At 40.5% G+C, this 21,434-nt stretch overlaps 1 protein-coding gene across 1 annotated transcript in view; it reads right to left on the bottom strand.

The window, feature by feature from the left end:
* Nucleotides 1–21,434, bottom strand: part of srgap2 (SLIT-ROBO Rho GTPase activating protein 2) — a 140,984-nt gene that overhangs the window by 8,094 nt on the left and 111,456 nt on the right. Inside the window, exons 10-22 of the mRNA XM_057846492.1 lie at nt 20,385–20,469; nt 20,115–20,142; nt 19,843–19,873; nt 16,131–16,191; nt 13,178–13,255; nt 12,964–13,098; nt 12,765–12,870; nt 7,314–7,538; nt 5,401–5,480; nt 4,994–5,192; nt 2,641–2,769; nt 222–432; nt 48–158 (exon numbers count right to left, since the gene is read on the bottom strand). Of these exons, the coding sequence (XP_057702475.1) occupies nt 48–158; nt 222–432; nt 2,641–2,769; nt 4,994–5,192; nt 5,401–5,480; nt 7,314–7,538; nt 12,765–12,870; nt 12,964–13,098; nt 13,178–13,255; nt 16,131–16,191; nt 19,843–19,873; nt 20,115–20,142; nt 20,385–20,469 (1,479 nt within the window). The remainder of the gene's footprint in view (nt 1–47; nt 159–221; nt 433–2,640; nt 2,770–4,993; nt 5,193–5,400; nt 5,481–7,313; nt 7,539–12,764; nt 12,871–12,963; nt 13,099–13,177; nt 13,256–16,130; nt 16,192–19,842; nt 19,874–20,114; nt 20,143–20,384; nt 20,470–21,434) is intronic.

Raw genomic sequence — 21,434 nt, 5'->3', positions numbered from 1 at the left:
GCTTTGCTGTGACTGCTTCTGACTACTGTATTGGGAGCGAACGTTACCTGTGAACTATGATCCACCTGGGCTATGACCTCCGGTTCCAGAGGTCTATGGTTGCTGAAGCTCTTGGAACGTCCCGCCGGAGTAGACTTACGCAGCTGGGGGCTTTCCACCTAAATATTTATCAACGCGTTTAAACATTTCGCTGACAGAAAAAGACTCGCTTCACAGAATACCTTGGCCTTTAGCGAAGAGTGGCGCGTAATGGAGTTGAGGATACTGTGAGCGCTAACGGGTCGTTTGTCCGCAGAGTCCTTCACCAGAACGCTACCCACAGGAAGCGACGCGGTCCTCACCGATCCCACGCCACCGCTAGCTCCTGGACTATCGCTGTCCGAGCTACGGAATGTTCTTCTGATGCCTCCGGCCTCGGGACGTTTCCTCATCCTGAATGAGAGAAAGATTTGGTTACAGTTGAAACAATCCTTTACGATTGTGAACTTCCAAACGACAACTTGAAGACACTACAGAGTACAGGAATGCAGAGCTTTAACACACAGACATGACAACGAAATTACGTTCGATGAGTGAGCATTGGGCCGCTGCAGATGAACCGCACCGCCAACTTTCTCTTCTTCAGAAATGACAGAGCAGTTACAAGTTACAGTAAACACACATCATACAACATAGCAGGGATATGACACGACGCACAGGTCACGTACAGGAATTTTTTATACGACAATAAGGAACTTCTCAGTCATGGCTGGTAGGAGGAAAAATGATAGTTGAAGGTCAGGAGTGGATTGGGTGGGGGGGTGTGGATGTGTGATTGTGTGGATGTATATCAGCATTTGTGTGTGCATGCAGACGAAATAAGAGTCACATTACTCTGCAACCGGTCTTGGGAGGAGAGATCAAGGGCATGAGATAAGGACCATCTGCGTGGCTCTCCCAGGAGGAAGGAAGGGGGGACCAGGTAGGGAGATTTTAAGCCAAATCGGAATTCAGTATGTCCCCAAAAAAAAAAACAGTTGTCCTAAGTCAGTTGCACACATAGAGGCAAAGGGCAGACCTCAGTTCCTTCAAGTCTCTATCAAGCCTCGACAGTTCCGTCAGTTGGAATGTCCCCATACCTCCCCGGACTGGGCCGTGTAAGCACAGGCTAGTGTTCCAATCCGGGCGTTCAGCATGTCCTCCGAAGCCTTGAATAAATTATCAAGGAGTAGTCCGGATGTGAATTGATAGTTTCATTTTCATGCCTCCGTTGTAATCGGTAAGCCCCATGCAACTATACCGCAGTCGAGCACTAGAGGCAGCAACACGAGTACAAGCAAGATTAGGCGGGTCAACAAGATATTGACCAATAAAAACCACCACACTCTTGTACAGTAGGTGGTGATTTGCATCTGATAGTTGCTTGCAATCTGCCATAAAGCTAAGTTTTGGAGTTTGCAGTCAATTGTATTACTTATTTTCCATTCTGCACAGTTTGAAATAAAACTGAGCTGTCTATGAATTTTCTGGTTCTTTCTTTGAATATTGACTCAGATCTCTGTATGTATATAACATTTTTGCATCGGGAGAAAATACTTTTACTTTTGACTTGTAAAGTCAATTTTAAAGCAAGTACTTTTGTACTTGAGTCATTTTTTCTTAGATACATGTACTCATGTCATTTTTACCCTTGTATCTGTACTTTTACTTAAGTAAAAACAAAAGTGAGCACTTCATCTACCAGTGCTATTTACATTACTTGGACATTAATAATGAGTTTTTCCATGTAAATGTATATCTACAAGATAATACAATACGTGCAATAAAGAAAAGGTGCTGTTGCAGACCAACTGCATCACTCGAAAACTTGGAATCATGTTCGCTCCGTTTGCCAACTTCTTGAGATGGACCATAGCCTTTCTTCACGACTTCTGACAAGCCCTCTATTCACTCACGCTTTACCACCCACCAGCACCCTCTGCTGATGGGTTTCCGTCACTACAACGGAGAACTTCAACGCGCGAGGACTTTTCCGAGATGATAATGATAATTATTGACATATTCATTCATTCAATTTCCAAGGCCGCTTATCCTATGATATACTCATTGTATGAGCCTTATTCCCGTGTTTTTATTTTACATCATTTTACTCCTTGCCACTAGGGGCTGTAAGTTGTCTCTTTCCGCTGACCTGGAGTCAGCCCCGTAGACTTTATAATGACACTTCTTCAAGACAAATTTTGATTTGCGAGTCTTTTGCTTTGTTATTTTATGAGATAAATGTCATGAGTTAGAGTTAGTAGTCAACACCTGCAAATAAACAAACTTGGATCTGAGGAACGAGACTCGCTCTTTATTCGTGTTTAATTGCATTGGATGCACATCAAGACAAAACTTATACTTGGCAACCAGTAGTTGACTGGGCACTCAGTACATTTATATTATTTATGAGGGCTGCCAAAAACAACAGTGCGCAGTGCACACAACTTTTGGTCCGACCAAATCTTAGCATCTGGACACTAACCTCCCCCGCCTTAACTTAGCCTAAATCTTCTGTACTTACTAAACTACAAGTGTAACTAAAGCACAAATGATACGGAAACATTGGCCAGTCGTTCAAGAACATTCATCTTCAAGTGGTAGTACAATCATGAGACTCACTTGTTGAGGTTGGCCAGGTAGATGTCAGCCACATGAGCGCCGGTAGGAGATGCAGCACTGCCTCTGGTTGAAACCCTCTCCTCATGCTGGTCCACATCAGATTTGGGGCTTCCACGACCACTGTCGGCCCTAAAAAATGTTCACATGTTCTCTCTTATAAGAAAATCAGTAAATACAGTAGATTCATTATGTATATGTTGTGTCTAAAAGACATAACTTCCCCTTTTTACATGAACAACTTGAGTATCCAGACACACATCCTCCCATTTCTCCATAAATCACCATCAATGATGTGATTTTTGTCAAAATCACACAGATGAAAAAACTGTCTACTTGAACTAAAACCACCCAAACATATATAGGTTTTCATATTTTAATGAGGATAGCATGCAAACAATGACAGAAGGGGGAAAAATAAGTAAGTGAACCATCACATTTAATATTTTGTGGCCCCCGTTTGGCAGCAATAACTTCAACCAGACGCTTCCGGTATCTTCAGATCAGTCTGGCACATCGATCAGGAGTAATCTTGGTCCAGTCTTCTCTACACAATTGCTGTAATTCAGTCAGATCCCTGGGATGTCTGGCATGAATCGCTGTCTTTAGGTAATGCCACAGCATCTCAATGGGGTTAAGTCTGCACTTTGACTTGGCCACTACAGAACGTATATTTTGTTTTTCTGAAACCATTCTCAAGTTGATTTTCTTCTGGGTTTTGGATCATTGTCTTGTTGCAGAATCCATCCTCTTTTTAGCGTCAACTGACAGACAGCCTCGGGTTATCCTGCAAAGCATTTGAATTCATTCTTCCATCAATGATTGCAAGTTGTCCAGGCCCTGAGGTAGCAAAACAGCCCCAAATCATGATGCTCCCTCCACCATGCTTCACGGTGGGGATGAGGTGTTGATGTTGGCGAGCTGTTCCATTTTCCTCCACACGACGTTGTGTGTTACTCCCAAACAATTCAACCTTGGTTTTATCAGTCCACAAAATATTTTGCCCAAACTTCCGAGAAGTGTCCAAGTGCCTTTCGAGCAACAAAGTTTTTTTAGACAGCGGTGGCTTCCTCTGCGGAGTGTGCACAGAGATATTGGACTGTGCCAGTGATTTCTGTAAGTCTTTAGCAGACACTCAAGGGTTCTTTATACCTCTCCGAGTATTCTGTGCTGAACTCTCGGCGTCATCTTTGGTGGACGGCCATTCCCAGGGAGAGAAGCAACAGTGCCAAACTCTCTCCATTTGTAGACAACTTCTCTGACTATCGACTGATGAATATCCAGACTTTTAGAGATGGTTTTGTATCCTTTCCCAGCTTTATACAAATTAACAATCCTTGATCGCAGGTCTTCAGACAGCTCTTTTGACCGAGCCATGTTGCACACCAGACAATGCTTCTCTTCAAGACATTTCTTACCAGGTGTCTGTTTTATAGTGGGCAGGGCAGCTTTAAAGCACTCATCAGTGATTGGGCACACACCTGACTTAAATTGTTTGGTAAAAATTGGTTTCAATTGCTCTTGAAGTCTCCTTAGGCAGAGGCTTCACTTACTTATTTCCCCCCCTTCTGTCATTGTTTGCATGCTATCCTCATTAAAATATGAAAACCTATCCATGTTTGGGTGGTTTTAGTTAAAGCAGACACTGTATTTTCATCTGTGTAATGTTAACAAAGATCAAATCACATTTGATGGAGATTTTATGCAGAAATGTGAGAAATTTCAAAAGGTTCAGATACGTTTTCATAGCAATGTATATGTTGCACCACTGTATGGGAGATTTTTGGACCAATATTCAATACCAATATGACTGAAACAAATGTATTGACTGTTTTTTATTTAGTAGCAACTAACATACAACTAACTTCACAACACAACACAACACAACACAAACAATGCCAATCTGGTAAATATATTAAATTTCTAGTTTTTTGCTGTTAACCATCAGAACCGTCTTACAATAACTCAGCCCTCAGTCCTCGTTTTGTGTGCTCCTAGAGCACCTTCTTGAGGTCGCTTGGCGACATTGTTTGTTGTGAAAGCCAACTGTCGCAGCTTTGGCTGTGATGCTGGTCTTTATTTCTTCTTTTCCCGAAGTACTTTCTGTCTCAATTACAGTGTATATTCTTCTTCTTGTATGTTTTTGTATCAGACATTTGTAGATGGTAGCATATGGGTCCAAAAGACTAAGATCAAAATGAAAACACGACCCAAACACAAACAGAAACACAGTGTACTGTCGCATGGATAGGTAACCAGATGTTGAACTCTAATGATGGTTTCCTGGCTGACAGAGCAACGGGGGTTTCTACAGGAGAGTGGACAAACACGAGCATAGCGAGTGTACACATCTTACATGTCTTGGACAACAATATACTGATGCGGCACCAATCCATCCACGCCATTGTGTCGCCCCTCCCACCAGTCGTCGGACGCTCGCTGATACAGAAGCAACGAGGCGCCCTTCTTGAACGACAACTCGCGGCCGGTCCGGCCGGAATAGTCGAAACGGGCGATGGCTTCGACCGGGTCGGACTCTGAAACAGCCAAGGCGCCTGATGTTGAGAGGATGATCGACAGACACGGGAAGCGGTGGTGCAAAACCAGAGACGGGAGAAGCCAGAGAGACGAAGTGCAGGTTAGTATTTGGCCACGGCACAAAAATGACACGACAAAAGCGGCGGGATGTGAGCCGGTCGATAAGCGTACAGCCATCAAGAGTGAGAGGAAACAGAAGACAATCACGCCAGCAATGTTACGCACCGTCTTCGCTGTTGCGGCTGACGGACACGGCGTCAGGAGCCGGCTCTTGGACAAGGGGGGGCTCGCAGTGTGGAATGTCACTGGAACGGATGAAAAAAAGCATAAGAGGCTGTGTCAAACTCTTGCCAAAGTGTGTGTCAAGTGTCATCTGGTAAATTGGATCACCAACTCCATTGATGTCATCCTTACTGTATGACAGTCTTACGATGAAGTGTTACCTATTATTTTGAAGTAACGTGAGGACTCACCTCTTACTAATAAGTATTTTAGAAGCATCGTTCCCCGGCAGCTCTGAAAATCTGCCAATGACCTCTTTCTGGTCTTATCGCAAAGTTTCCTCTAGTCATTTAACAGTTGAAGTAACCCAGGGGTCCCCAACCGCCGGGCCGCGGACCGGTACCGATCTGCCATCGGGCCGCACAGAAATAATAATTTATTAATGACCGCATTCTGGCCAAATTAACTTTGGCCTGTGCCCCTGCTTAACACATCAATATCCCTGTCTACTTTAGATATAATACGACAGGATAGATTAGAATGTCGTCATAGAAATCCATGGATTGGACTGCTAGCAGTACATCGTGTTTTGTATATATAACATATCTATGTGCGCTTGTCCTCCATAATCGCGTATGACTAGGCCGCGGGCGCAGCACATTTGTTTCCCCACACGAGCGAAGATGACTGGAAAATAGAAGTCTTTGGAGAGACTTTTTACGGCGAAAAGGACACCTTACGAGCCAGAAGATGAGCATACAACCTCGAAGACCCACGAACTGCGAAGGAGTGGATTCGTGACCCGTTTGTGAATAAACCGAGTGATTCGAGCATGTCTGTGCAACAGGAGGATCAGCTTGTAGAGATCGCAAATGACGACGACCTCAAACGTACATTTGAGACAACAACTCTACCCAGGTCCTGGATTAAAGCCATTCCGGAATATCCTGACATCGCTACGAGAGCACTGAAAACCTTGCTAAAATTTCCAAGATCGTATCTTTGTGAAACGGGCTTCTTAATTAATGTTTAACGGCACGGCAAAGTCGTTAACAGTGAGAGAGCGTTGTGCAGTTGTTGTGTGCAGCTAACATGGCAGGATGTGTCGTCGGAGAACTTTTCTACATGTCCGTCCATGATCAAACGTAAGTAAATATTCCTTTCTTTAAAGAAAGTTTGTAAAGTTTACTTTGGAATCGCTGCATTCGCGGCCATTTCTAACTTATGCGCATGCGCAAAACTGCATTGTTGCAATTTTTGATGGGTTGCAAAGTTTGTCAGAACACCGGTCCGTGAAAAAAAAGACCCAAATCAAACCGGTCCGTGGTGCAAAAAAGGTTGGGGACCCCTGAAGTAACCTAACCCTTTATTGCCAAACGTATCACATTTAATACACCTAAAATTTCATGATTTTGAGACCAATTCAGAATTTTGACATTTCTTTTTGAAAAAAAAAAAGATGGATGCAAGTCAACACATGGGGTGGCGTGGCTCAGTGGTAGAGTAGTTGTCCCCCAACCCAGAGGTTGTGGGTTCGATTCTTCGCCCTGATGAACTCGCCTAAGTATCCTTGAGCAAGATACTGAACCCCATGTTGCTCCTGGTGCTGCGTCACCAGTAGGTGAATAGTGAGATAGTGTAAAGCGCTTTGAGCGCCTTGAAAGGTGGAAAAGCGCTATATAAGTATAACCCCATTTACATGCATCTGCAGGTTCCATGAGAAAAAAAAAAACAGGATTTAGGAAGGGTTATAGATATTACAGCGCTTATTACACATATCATTTTGACTTTTCTTTTAACAAATTTGAAAAAAAGGTTTCATTAAGACCTTATTTTTCAAATTTTGGGATTCTCTGATATAATTGCTTCGTGTTGCAGGTATTAAAGGGCTAAACAGCTGAAGTACATCGCCTTACCAGAATTCATCACCGGCTCCAGGGATGGTGTAGATGGGGCCCGGCAAGTCTTGCAGTCTCGGGAAGATGGTGTCATGGTGGATGATGATGGTTTTAATGAGTTCGTTGACGTGGGCCTGGCAGGACACCTGGTCGTGACCCTCCGGCACAGACATTAAGGTGGGGCCAAAGCAGATGGCGAGGTTATAAGGGTCCATCATGTTGTCCTCGCTGTACTGGGACAAACTGGAGGAGAACAAATTGAATCATCATCATCAATTAAAATAAATAAATAAATAAATGAATAAATAAATTAGGGCTGTCAAAATTATCGCTTTAACGGGCGGTAATTAATTTTGAAAATTAATCATGTTAAAATATTTGACGCAATTAACGCACATGCCCCGCTCAAACAGATCAAAATGACAGCTCAGGGTCATGTGCACTTGTTACTTGTGTTTTTTGGAGTTTTGTCGCCCTCTGCTGGCGCTTAGGTGCGACTGATTTTATGGGTTCACCACCATGAGAATTGTGTAATTATTGACATCAACAATGGCAAGCTTTTAGTTTATTTTTTGATTGAAAATTTTACAAATTTTATTAAAACAAAAACATTAACATAATATAAAATATCTATAACTTGTACTAACATTTATCTTTTAAGAACTACAAGTCTTTCTATCCATGGATCGCTTTGACAGAATGTTAATGTTAATGCCATCTTGTTGATTAATTGTTATAATGAACAAATACAGTACTTATGTACAGTATGTTGAATGTATATATCAGTCTTGTGTCTTATCTTTCCAGTCCAACAATAATTTACAGAAAAATATGGCACATTTTACAGATGGTTTGAATTGTGATTAATTACGATTAATTAATTTTTAAGCTGTGATTAACTCAATTAAAAATTTTAATCGTTTGACAGCCCTAAAATAAATACATCCATCCCTCCCTCCCACATTTAGAGGTCAGCTGATAAATTGGGCCGATAAATGGACTTTTTTTCCAACAACAACAAAAAATAAGCAGACAGAAAAGGATTTTGATCAGGCATGTGTGAGCAACTGTGAGCGCCACAGACTGACTGCTCACGGAAGGACCTTGCAGCAGCTTGAAGGCAGGCTGCTACAGGAAGCTTCAGGCTTGCCTGTTTTGTAGATATTGTAAGACTTTTTTTTATCTTGCATGAGAGAATATGCAATGTTGTTTTAGCCCAGTACTTCTCAAATAATGGGGCACATGTGACCTCGGGGAACATACTTTTTTGCCGTACGGGAAGAAAGTGTAATTGCACATCCGCTTAGTGGGTGGCAGTGGCGCTCTCATGTTCAGAGTGTACGCAGTACTTTTTAACCAAACAAGAGCACACAGCAAAGAGCACTGGCCATATGAAGAACCTAAGATGAGGAAATATGACAAAGCGTATGTAGAATTTGGCTTTGACTTTTAAAACAGTGGGAGATGAGGAAAGAGCAGTCTGTTTACTGTGTTTAAAAATGTTTGCCGCGGACGGCAGGAAACCAAATCAATTTAATAGGTCAGTTAATGACGTTAGACCCCAGTCACATTGATAAGCCTCTTGATTTTTTTCCAGCTAAAACGCGCCGAATATTGCCAATCGTCCCGCTTTGTTACATCAGTAAACCGGCGAGCACTGTTAGCATCACATAAGGTGACATACCAAGTTGCTGAGTGCAAAGTAACCCCACACCATAGCAAAAGAGCCGATACCGCCTGCAGCAAAAATAAAAACGGTCCCTCTGCCCACTGACACTGCCATTTTTGTTGTATTCATTTTTGTTTTTTCGGTCAAATTGCTAGGCATATTGAGTTAATGTTGCTAATCCATTTGAATTTATTATTATTTAACGGGTTTTCATAACATTTTATTTTTCAGTATCAAATGGTCAAAAAATGTACCTTGAGTGTATGTTTACAATTTGGGTGAGACTTTTATTTCTTAATTTTTTTTAAATTCATGCAAATTGATGCACTTCAAGTCTTTTCTGCTACAAAAAAAACCATGTTAATGAAGTTATACTTTATTGTAAGTTGATGTACATTACTTATTTTTCTTTCATATTAAAAAGGACATAATGTTATGTAGGGCTGCAGCTATCGAATATTTTAGTAGTCGATTAATCGATGGACTTGTTAGTTCAAATAATCGAGTAATCGGATACGTAACATAAAAAATTAAAATACATGAGCTGTGCCTCAAACCGTATTTGTTTTTAACATGAGAATCTATGTACAACAAAAGAACAATTGGCTAACTTACATAGAAAAAGTCAGCTAGCTTAAGTGCTATAAAATGCTATTATATATATATATGTATATATATATATATATATATATATATATATATATATATATATATATATTTTTTACAATGCTCTTAACAAATGGTCCAGACACATATTCCTACAAAAAACGGCTAAACATACCTATGAACTAAATTATGAATGCATTAAAAAACATTAGCGCAAACAAAGACTTCGCTTACGATGGTCTTAACAGGGAGCAGTTGGATTCAGCCATGTGAAAAGAGACATACCACAGGGCAGTGTACTAACCCTAATCAATAAAACAATGCAAAGACTTTCAAAATAAACCATTACAACGCCACTTTAATTAAACGAATACTCGGAGCAACAAAATTTAATTCGAATATTTATTTGGAATCGAATACTCGAGTTAATCGATTAATCGTTGCAGCACTAATGTTATGCAGAGGTGTACTTATAATAATAATCATTTTATAGACAAAGGATAATATTTACAGTGGCGCCAGAGTTGGGGGGTGCGAAATGTTTACATTTTCCTGGTTGGTAACAAAATAATTGAGAAGCACTGCTTTAGCCTTTTAAGGCACTCTAAATGTAATCTGCCGCGTTAGCGTAGCATTCATGTCAGCCTTAGCTTTCCCATATCGGTTGACCTCTACTGTTGCTACAGCTCAGTATAGTACAGCGTGTGATTGTGCTGCTCTGTATTTTTCCTTCCCTACAAATATTTTTCCCACTAGCACTAAATATTGAAGGGCATATGGGCCTAACAGCAAGCACATTCTGTCTTTACTTCCAGTTAAATGCAAAATAAAGTCAAATAAAAAATACAAAGTAGTCGAATGAGGTCAACATCCTGAAAAGGTTCCCAGCCCCCTATACAGGTCTTGGAAAAAGATTTCCCCTCTTCTCTGTTGGATTTATAGCCTTGTATCATATTCAGTGTCTTGATGAGCTATGCAGGCAGACATTCCGTAAAAAGCCAAAGTCTATAAAGTCAGAGAGGGTAAATTCCCTCCTCCCCTGTTGTCAGCTCATGGGGGAAATACTTTCATTCCGAGTGATGCGCATCCTACTACACTGCAAATTTCTAACGTCTTATTTTTCTTAAATCTAGTCACATTTTTTCAATCTTGTTTTAAGTGTTTAAGACTAGTTAACAGATTCATGTGTCAGATGATTGGTTCTTATCGAGCCCATACATGTAGAAGTTGGTCATTTTTCACCTAAATCAAGTAAATTTGCATTCAAATCATGTTTTAATCAATATCTATTCTTGAATTCAGAACATTTCTGACACATTTACTTTCCCCCACTTAAACTAAGAAACACACAAATAACTTTCAGTATATACAGTGGTATGAAAAAGTATCTGAGCCTTTTGGAATTTCTCACATTTCTGCATAAAATCACCATCAACTGTGATCTGATCTTTGTCAAAATCACACAGATATAGAAACAGTGTCTGCTTTAACTAAAACCAGTTTTCAAATTTTAATGGGGATAGCATGAAAACAATGACAGAAGGGGGAAAATACGTAAGTGAACCCTCTGCCTAAGGAGACTTAAAGAGCAATTCAAACCCATTTTTACTAAACAATTTCAATTAGGTGTGGGCCCAATCGCTGATGAGTGGTTTAAAGCTGCCCTGCCCACAATAAAACACACACCTGGTAAGAAATATCTCGATGAGAAACATAGTCTGATGCTCAGTCATGGCTCAGTCAAAAGAGCTGTCTGAAGACCTGCGATCGAGGATTGTTGATTTGTATAAAGCTGGGAAAGGATACAAAACCATGTCTAAAAGTCTGGATGTTCATCAGTCGATAGTCAGAGAAGTTGTCTACAAATGGAGAGAGTTTGGCACTGTTGCTTCTCTCCTAAGGAGTGGCCGTCCACCAAAGATGACGCCAAGAGTTCACCCCAGAATAGTCAGAGAGGTAAAAAAGAACCCTAGAGTGTCTGCTAAAGACTTACAGAAATCACTGCCCAATATCTCTTTGCACCCATCAACTATATGAATGGTGTTCATGGGAGGATTACACGAGGTAGCCAATGCTTTCTGCTTTCTTAAAAAAAAAAAAAAAAAAAAAAAATTGTTGCTCGTTTAATCTTCGCGAAAAGGCACTTGGACACTCCACAGAAGTTTTGGCAAAATATTTTGTGGAGTGATGAAACCAAAGTTGAATTGTTTGGGAGTAACACACAATGTCATGTCTGGAGGAAAAATGGAACAGCTCACCAACATCCCCACCGTGAAGCATGGTGGAGGGAGCATCCTTATTCAAGGCTGTTTTTTGCTACCTCAGGGCCTGGACAACTTGCAATCATTAATGGAAGAAGGAACTCGAAATTTTTGCAGGAAAACCTGAGGGCGTCTTTCAGACAGTTGAATGTAAAAAGAGGATGGATGCTGCAACAAGACAATGACAATCCAAAACACCGAAGTCAATCAACTTCAGAAGAACAAAATACATGTTCTGGAGTGGCCAAGTCAAAGTCCAGACTTGAACCCCATTGAGATGTTGCGGCATGACCTAAAGACAGCAATTCATGCCAGACATCTCAGGAATGTGACTGAACTACAGCAGTTTTGTAGAGAAGAATGGGCCTAGATTAGTCCTGATCGATGTGCCAGACTGATCTGCAGCTACAGGAAGCGTCTGGTTAAAATTATTGCTGCCAAAGTGGGGGCCACAAAATATTAAATGTGATGGTTTACTCACTTATTTTTCCCCCATTTGTCATTGTTTGCATACTTTCCTCATTAAAATAGGAAAACCTGTAAATGTTTGGGTGGTTTTAGTTAACACAGAGTTTTTTTTTTCCATCTGTGTGATTTTGACAAAGATCAGATCACATTTGGTGGTTTTAAGCAGAAATGTGAGAAATTCCAAAGGGTTCAGATACTTTTTCATACCACTGTGTATTCAATATTCCAATTCAAAATGCATTACAAACAAGTAGCCGTGTTACCTCTTAATTAAAGATGAAGATATTACTTTGGTCAGATAATTCCACATACCCTTTCGAAAATAAATTAGACATACTCAAATAAAATATGAAGTTGTTTCCACAGGTTTCTATACTCACAGGTCTTATTACATGTTTATTTAGTAAATAGACTTGTGGAGAAAATCCTCAAGGATCTGCTTAAAATCCCACAATTGCTACTTACTGATTGAGAAAGGCAAACAGGTATCTCATGATGATGAGGGTTTTGCTCGGCAAAGATTTCAACACTTTCTTAATGTGGACGGCGCGCTCCTGGAGGCTCTCCATGGCTGAAATGTCAAAGTCACACCAATACATGCGGGAGATGAGTCAGACAATGCAGAGTTTGAAAAACAAGCGAGATCGGCGGAGGCGATTCTTACAGACGCAGGTTATGAGATCATGGAACACTTCCTTGGGAAAAAGGGCGTGGTCCAGTCCTCTGAAATAGAGCTTGAGAACACCGGCGATGGAGTCCATGTCATGGTCATTTTGGTCTCCCGCTAGCGGGTCTTCGCCTGGGACCGCAGATGACGGAAAGAAACTAAGCGGTGGAAAAATGCCTCCCGTTTTCAGCCAATGCTTTAGTAGCGCTACCTCGCTCGAAGGCGTTCTTGATGTCATTGACCTCCACTTGGGAGCCCGATACCCGGAAAATGCCCTCGTGTTGCAGACCTAAACAGAAAACAAAACGTTTGCTTTTATGACATCTATATGTCATTCTCGGCATTGTTGTTTTGGCTGATGGACAAACAATTTTATCGTGACAAACTAAAAACAAGACATTAATATAACGAAACAAATGCCAGTTTTTGTCAAATGAGAACGACACATAAATGTGATATTTCTGTCACATGTTCACAATGCGCTCCAGGCTTGCTAGTTTTGAAACACATGGTAATGATGTTTTTTTTTTGGTTTTTTTTTTGTCTTAGCAAGAGAGAATGTGCAGTGTTGCTTTTTAGCCTATAAAGGTCTGTGCTGAGTGATCACCACACAACATAAACATCTTTTTTTACATACAGTTTGCACTATCATCACCAAGTTGGCGTTGTCCTTGTACACACTACAATAGATGCTCGTCTGTCAATGTTTTTGCCAAATTGTTGGAAACATTTACCGTAATTTCCCGAATATAACGCGCACTTTTTTCCGCCCAAAATCAACTTGTAAAATCATGGTGCGCATTATAAACGGGTACATGGATGGAGACAGAAATATATATATTTTTTTAATTATTAAATTTATTAGGATCATGCAAGCTTCCACTTGGGGAAAATATATACAGTGCCTTGCAAAAGTATTCGGCCCCCTTGAATCTTGCAACCTTTCGCCACATTTCAGGCTTCAAACATAAAGATATGAAATTTAATTTTTTTGTCAAGAATCAACAACAAGTGGGACACAATCGTGAAGTGGAACAACATTAATTGGATAATTTAAACTTTTTTAACAAATAAAAAACTGAAAAGTGGGGCGTGCAATATTATTCGGCCCCCTTGCATTAATGCTTTGTAGCGCCACCTTTTGCTCCAATTACAGCTGCAAGTCGCTTGGGGTATGTTTCTATCAGTTTTGCACATTGAGAGACTGACATTCTTGCCCATTCTTCCTTGCAAAACAGCTCCAGCTCAGTGAGGTTGGATGGAGAGTGTTTGTGAACAGCAGTCTTCAGCTCTTTCCACAGATTCTCGATTGGATTCAGGTCTTTTGCAAGGCACTGTACATACAGTATATCCTGTATATACATAATATAATAAAAATATACAGTACTGTGCAAATTTCCTGAATATAAGGCACACCCGTGTATAATGCGCACCCCAAATTTACTATATTTACTTGTAAAATCTAGGGGAAATTATTGTACCCGTTTATAACGCGCACCCTAATTTTAACACCAATAAATAGGAGAATACAAGAAAACAGAGCTCGTGTACAGATAGAGATATGTCATTTTACTGACTGGTGAAACACAGCACAAGCATAGCATATTGGTTGTTCAAAACATTACCATAAACTGACAATATTTACGGTAATAATATGTTTTGGCAACTTCTCCAACTTACCAGAATCTAGGAGAAAATAAAACAGATGTGACTTTTCTTTTGAAGGCTGCTGTATAACTTGCTTGTTTCATCATGATGAATAAATGTTTCTCCCATGGATTGATACGGTAAAATGAAAGTGAGAACGTAAGTCGGAAATCCGTGAGAGCTCATCGCTGTCGACACGACAGTAACAATAGGAACTATTGTTATTTGGGTTTGAGTTTCCTGAGGGACAGATATAGTTGACGGACACATGAAGTCCGTGTGCTTACGTTTGTTATGGTCCGAGTTGCGGAGCTGCAATAAACGTTGACTCAAATGAGTTCAAGAAACTAAAATTTGTGCTTTATGAAGAGTGAAAAAAGCAGAATTTAATACAGACGAAATCTTTCGGCCGATTGGAGTGAAGTACGACCGAAACAAAATGGTGACGTCACGTACCGTAATGGTACATGTACCGTGTATATATATATATATATATATATATATGTAATATATACTGTATATATATTTCTGTCTCCATCCATGTACCAGTTTATAATGCGCACCATGATTTTACAAGTTGATTTTGGGGGAAAAAAGTGCGTTATATTTGGGAAATTACGGTAACCCCTTTTTTTTTTTAATTGACACGGCCATGTTGTGTTGAAGAAGTGTATGCGGCGATCCATTGCCGACCATTACGGTACGTGACGTCACCATTTTGTTTCGGTAATACTTCACTCTGATCGGCCAAATGATTTTGTCTGTTAAATTCTGCTTTGTTCATAACGCACAGAATTTAGTTTCTTGAACTCATTTGAGTCAACGTTTATTGCAGCTCCGCAACTCCGACCATAACAAACGTAACAACACAGACTTCCTGTGTGTGTCCGTCAACTATATCTGTCCCTCGGGAAGTATACAGCAGCCTTTAAAAGAAAAGTCACATCTGCTTTGTTTTCTCCTAGATTCTGGTAAGTTGGAGAAGTTGTCAAATCATATTATTACCGTAAATATTGTCAGTTTATGGTAATGTTTTGACCTACCAATATGCTATGCTTGTGCTGTGTTTCACCAGTCAGTAAAATGACATTTCTGTATCTGTACACGAGCTCTGTTTTCTTGTATTCTTCTATTTATTAGTGCTAAAATTAGGGTGCGCGTTATAAACGGGAACAATAATTTCCCCTAGATTTTACAAGTAAATTTGGGGTGCTCATTATACATGGGTGCGCCTTATATTCGGGAAATTACGGTATTTATTTTTGGACTAAAGCCATTGAATTTTACAGACGAAAACATTTTGAGTTATCTTAACCTAAATCTGGACGAACACATTTTGAAACAAATAAAACATGATTAAAAAGTATTTTGGTCCAAAAGACTAAGACGAAAACGAAAAGGGCTGGCAAAAACAACACTGATTCTCAGGATTCCAATGCGAGTTGCAACAATGCAACCAATCAGCGCAAAGTCAAGACCGGCCTTCAGCGTATCGCTTGACGGAAGATATTTCTCACCATGGCGACTGATGAAACGGATGCAGCTCTCAACGATCAGAGGGATGGCCTCACCTGCGTCCTAAAATTGGACAATATTTTTCACATGACAAAAATGACACTTGACATGACCGACAGAACCTATCGTGGATATAAAACAGCAGGTTATTAAAGGGACTACCTCACATTTATCAGCATGCACATTTAGGAGGAAGGGGGAGAGGCTGCTGTTGCTAGGAGACAACACTACGTTTTCCCCTTTTTGTTTAGGGTTTCCCAGCCAATGAACGTTGGAATCATAGGGGTTCAATTGGTAAATAAACAAAATATACACTTGATAATTATTGGGAAAAAAATGAATAGCTAATGTCACTTCCGAGTTGTTTTTTTAACCCATATCCCAATGTTGTCAAACTTCAAAATCTGATATCAAACCAATAGCGACATATGCATTTGTTGATTTATTAAAGATACACCGATACCAGTATCGGCGGGGGGCGAGGTATCGGCCCGAAATGGTGGTATCGGTATCGGCGAATACCAACAAAGAGGGCACCGATACCATTTACTGGTCCAGTATTATAATTAGGGCGGTCAAAATGATCGCGTTAACGGGCGGTAATTAATCACGTTAAAATATTTGACGCAATTAACGTACATGCCCCGCTCAAACAGATTAAAATGACAGCAATGTAACGTCCGCTTGTTACTTGTATTTTGTTGTTTGGCGCCCTCTGCTGGCTCTTGGGTCCAAATGATTTTATGGGTTTGGGGAGTGAGCATGGTGTAATTATTGACATCAACAATGGCGAGCTACTAGTTTATTTTTTGATTGAAAATTTTACAAATTTTAACAAAACGAAAACATTAAGAGGGGTTTTAATATAAAATTTCTATAACTTGTACTGACATTTATCTTTTAAGAACTACAAGTTTTTCTATTCATGGATCGCTTTAAGAGAATGTTAATAATGTTAATGCCATCTTGTTGATTTATTGTTACAATAAACAAATACAGTACTTATGTACCGTATGTTGAATGTATATGTCCGTCTTGTGTCTTATCTTTCCATTCCAACAATAATTTACAGAAAAATATGGCATATTTTATCAATGGTTTGAAATGCGATTAGGTACGATTAATTAATTTTTAAGCTGTAATTAACTCGATTAAAAATTTTAATCGTTTGACAGCCCTAATTATAATACTTGACTGCAGCCTTTTTTTTCTCCTGACGCTCATTAAACTTCTCTGTTGTGTGATGACACGTGATCACTTTGCATGCCAAGCAGCTATCGCTATTGGCCTGCTCCAAACCAATGAGAGCGGGCCAATAGCCGAACTTAACCAATGCCGGGGCAGCTTTTTCATATGGAGGAAAAACAAACCGGGAGAAGAAATGTCGGCGGTCTGGAAATATTTTAGCATAGAAACTCCGTCGAGTAGAATGGCTGCATGCAACATTTGCGGCCTGAAAGTTTCGAGGGGTGGCGTTAAATCGGCCAGTTTCAATACCTCAAAACTGATAAAACATTTGAAGACAATGGGTAAATATATGAAGAAGAAAATATGGACCACTCCTCGATGTCTGCGATTTCTGCATCGTGACCCTTGTTATATTACCATGTTTCACTCATTAAATCCCCCAAAAATCAGCTGTGGCCATTCACAGCTGTGTCTTGACCCTCACTGATACATGCTACATGGAGTTTTTGGATCGAAACAAGGTAAGTGTGCGATAATATCTCGTTAAAGTCATGGCGTCTTTAAAGGGATCCTCTATTTTTAAGACAAGTAATTCTTAAAAGATAAATGTTAGTATGAGTTATAATAATTTGATATTAAAACCCCTCTTAATGTTTTTGTTTTAGTAAAGTTTGTAAAATTATTTTAAGTGATAGGTCGCCATTCTTGTTACGTCGCAGTGCGTGACGTCACCGGGCCCATTGCCGAAATTCCAGCGTGTCACTCGTTAGCTTTCCCAACATGTCGTCGGTTCTACCCTTCCTATTTGAACCAGATCTGAAAAGTGAAGAGCAGGACAGCACTGTCGGTCATTCACAAGACGAGCTTCAGGGAAAAATTGGTGCAGCAAATATCTGATAAGACAAAAGTTGGGCAAAAGTCTCAATGACAACAGAGCAAGAGAGCGTATGCTGTTGGGAACTCAAGTTGGGAGCGAGAGTGTATGCTGTTGGGAACTCCGGTTTTATTAGCAGATATTCAAGGTAAGCATACTGCGTTTTCAAACTTATCCCGATATAATTATGTAGATTGTTGGCATCCAGAGCTGTCGTGTGCTTTAAATAAAGTACAGGCCAAAGAGCACACCTTGTGTAATCCATGTCTTGTACATTGTAACGCGTGGTAGGTAGGATACGTGTATAAAAGTACCAAAAAGGGGAGAAGCTTCCACCTATGCAAATTTTATTCACAAAAAATATATTTCCACCTTGACCACTCTTCACTCGGGAGCTCAGCAGTACGCAAACACGCGTTCCCTGACGAATTCCAACAATGTTGTCAGGTCCATGTCAGAGTCACTGTGGTCACTGTAGCATGCCATAGTGCTTTGATTATTTGGTATGATTTGGGGAAAACTCCCACGAAGAATAGTCAACAAAAAAGATTGCAATAGTAATCCAAATCCGCGTTTTTTACTCACTCGAAGATCCAGGAACTAGATCGATCCCATGGCAATGTCGCCGCCGCGATCAGGCCGTCGATTCCACAAAATAGACTGATCTGAAAAGCAGCCGTCGGACCGACGAATAAAAAAAATAGACAGATCCGAAACCAATATTGCAGACGCGGTGGGACCGTCGGATCAGGAAAAAAGATGGATTCCTGACAGGAAAAATGTTCGGGCGCGAGGTGGGTAGGATACGTACATACAGGGACCAAAAAGGGGGAGAAACTTCCACTTATGCACATTTATTCACTAAAAATAATAATTCCACCTTGACCACTCACTTCACTCCCCTTGTTTCCATTTGACTGGAAATTGCATCCAAAAGCAGCACATTGTGGCATTTTACTTCGCGAGTTTAGGCAGCAATAAGCAATTGTTGAACACGCTACACATTTGGAAAGATCCCAATGACGTCATCACTGCGAGCCCGCAAACCATGGCGCCAACTAACGGTCAAAATATGTTGTAAATATTATAAAATATTGCCATTGATTTAACATTTTATGTATTTCTAACAACATATTTTAGTACAAGAGAACAATTGTGTACCCAATGATGTATCAAACATGCATGTAGAACAATTTTGAAAGTTGGCCAAATTGGGGGTCTCAGAGCAGAACCTCAAGTCACCTGAGTGTTTTCTGCCATATATATTTTAAACAGAGGGGTATTGGAATGGTATCGGTATCGGCCGTTACTGCACAGCAGGGTATCCGTATCGGGGCCAAAAAATGGGATCGGTGCAACACAAGTTAATATCGCTTTAGTTGGGACTTACTACAATCTTGAATATGATTATGGTGAGGACGATACGATTCCACAAGGGGGAGCCTCACACATAAGAGCCTGTGTTTGAGCCTCTTCCGTCATTATGCACCACTAGGTCAATTAGATTGCACTAATTTTACAGTAGATACACATCTGTGCGTGGGGATGTGCTTCCAAACATGCCCTTGCATCTTATGGGTGGCGACAGTGGGAAAATACTGTATATTAAAAGCAAAACTGCAAATTCGCACACACACACACCAGATAATTACCTGTTTCCGTAATGCTGAGTTTCGCCGTCCACTATGTACAGACAGACAGAGAGAGAGAGAGAGAGAAACAGTGCTCTGTCATTAAGTCACAAGAACGACTATTTATGTGCCTACAACTCTGGTAACGCTCTATTTGCGCATGTTGAGAATATCTTTAAATGGCGACAAGGAAAATGATAGCCCTGAGTGCCAAGAAATTAAGAAAACCCTACTTTGGCATACGTGACTGAGATAGTGAGCATATGTGTACTTCCTTCATTCAGCACACATACCTGGCAAGGCAACAGTCGGTCTTCTGACCTAAAGGGAGAAGAGACATGACAAGGGTGGGGGCAGCGTCAGTAATACTAGAAAAAAAAAGTCAGCCTACACATACAAAGGCTTTCCTGCTCGGTAGAGGAAATGCTGACATTTCCTGAGGAAGACACCCAATCAACATCCGCCTTAGCGCTCACACCGGGACATCTGTGTCCACATATGGTGGCAGTCATTCTGACCTTCACGTACACGTGACGTGTCTAAAAGGTATGAAGGGCACTCACTCTCTCCTATGGTCTTCTGAATGAGGTCATGCTTGGCCTCGAGCTTGGTGATCAGGTTCCTGCCTTCAAGAAACTCCTTCAGCTTCTACACAACACACAGTATTGCAACGTGTCGTTAAGGCCATTGTCGTTTTCGTCAATCGTGACGATAACGAAAACATTTCCTTGACAATTTTTCTGCGACGATGACGAGCTAAAAACGTGTCTCGGGAGACTAAAACTAGGGATGTCCCGATCCGATCACGTGATCAGAAATCGGGTCGATTTTTCGGAAGATTGGAATTGGGTGAAAAGGATCGGGTTTTTAATTAGAAAAATATATTTATGCTTCATGCTCGTACAGCGCCACGGCCTCTCATCCACCCTCCTGCTAAGCAGTGCAGCCAAACTGTCCATTTTGCGTTTACTACTTCAAGTTTATGATGATTGACAGGTTTGTAGACTTGATCTTGCCAGAGCAGCTTGGTAGCTCTACGTTGAAAGGACCTAAATCTGTCAATCATCGTTAAAAGTATTGGCACCCCTGCAATTCTGTCAGATAATGCTCAATTTTTGCCAGAAAATGATTGCAATTACAAATGCTTTGGTAGTAATATGTTCATTTATTTTGCTTGCAATGAAAAAACACAAAAGAAAATGGGAAAAAAAAAAAAATCAAATCATGATCATTTTACATAAAACTCCAAAAATGGGCCGGACGAAAGTATTGGAACCCTTTAAAAAAAATCATGTGATGTCATTAACAGCACCTGTTACTTACCTGTGGCCCATAACAGGTGGTGGCAATAACTAAATCATACTTGCAGCCAGTTAAAATGGATTAAAGTTGATTCAACCTTTGTCCTGTGTCCTTATGTGTACCGCATTGAGCATGGAGAAAAGATAGAAGACAAAAGAATTGTCTGAGGACTTGAGAAGCAACATTGTGAGGAAGCATGGGCAATCTCAAGGCTACAAGTCCATCTCCAAAGACTTGAATGGTCCTGTGTCTACCGTGTGCAGTAGGGGTGTGACAAAATATCAAAATTGTGATATATCGTGATACTTTGT

Source organism: Corythoichthys intestinalis, chromosome 9, assembly GCF_030265065.1.
Source record: "Corythoichthys intestinalis isolate RoL2023-P3 chromosome 9, ASM3026506v1, whole genome shotgun sequence".
NCBI classification, from domain to species: domain Eukaryota; kingdom Metazoa; phylum Chordata; class Actinopteri; order Syngnathiformes; family Syngnathidae; genus Corythoichthys; species Corythoichthys intestinalis.
The sequence above is the reverse complement of the archived record's forward strand: the minus strand, read 5'-3'. Positions and strand labels throughout refer to the sequence as shown.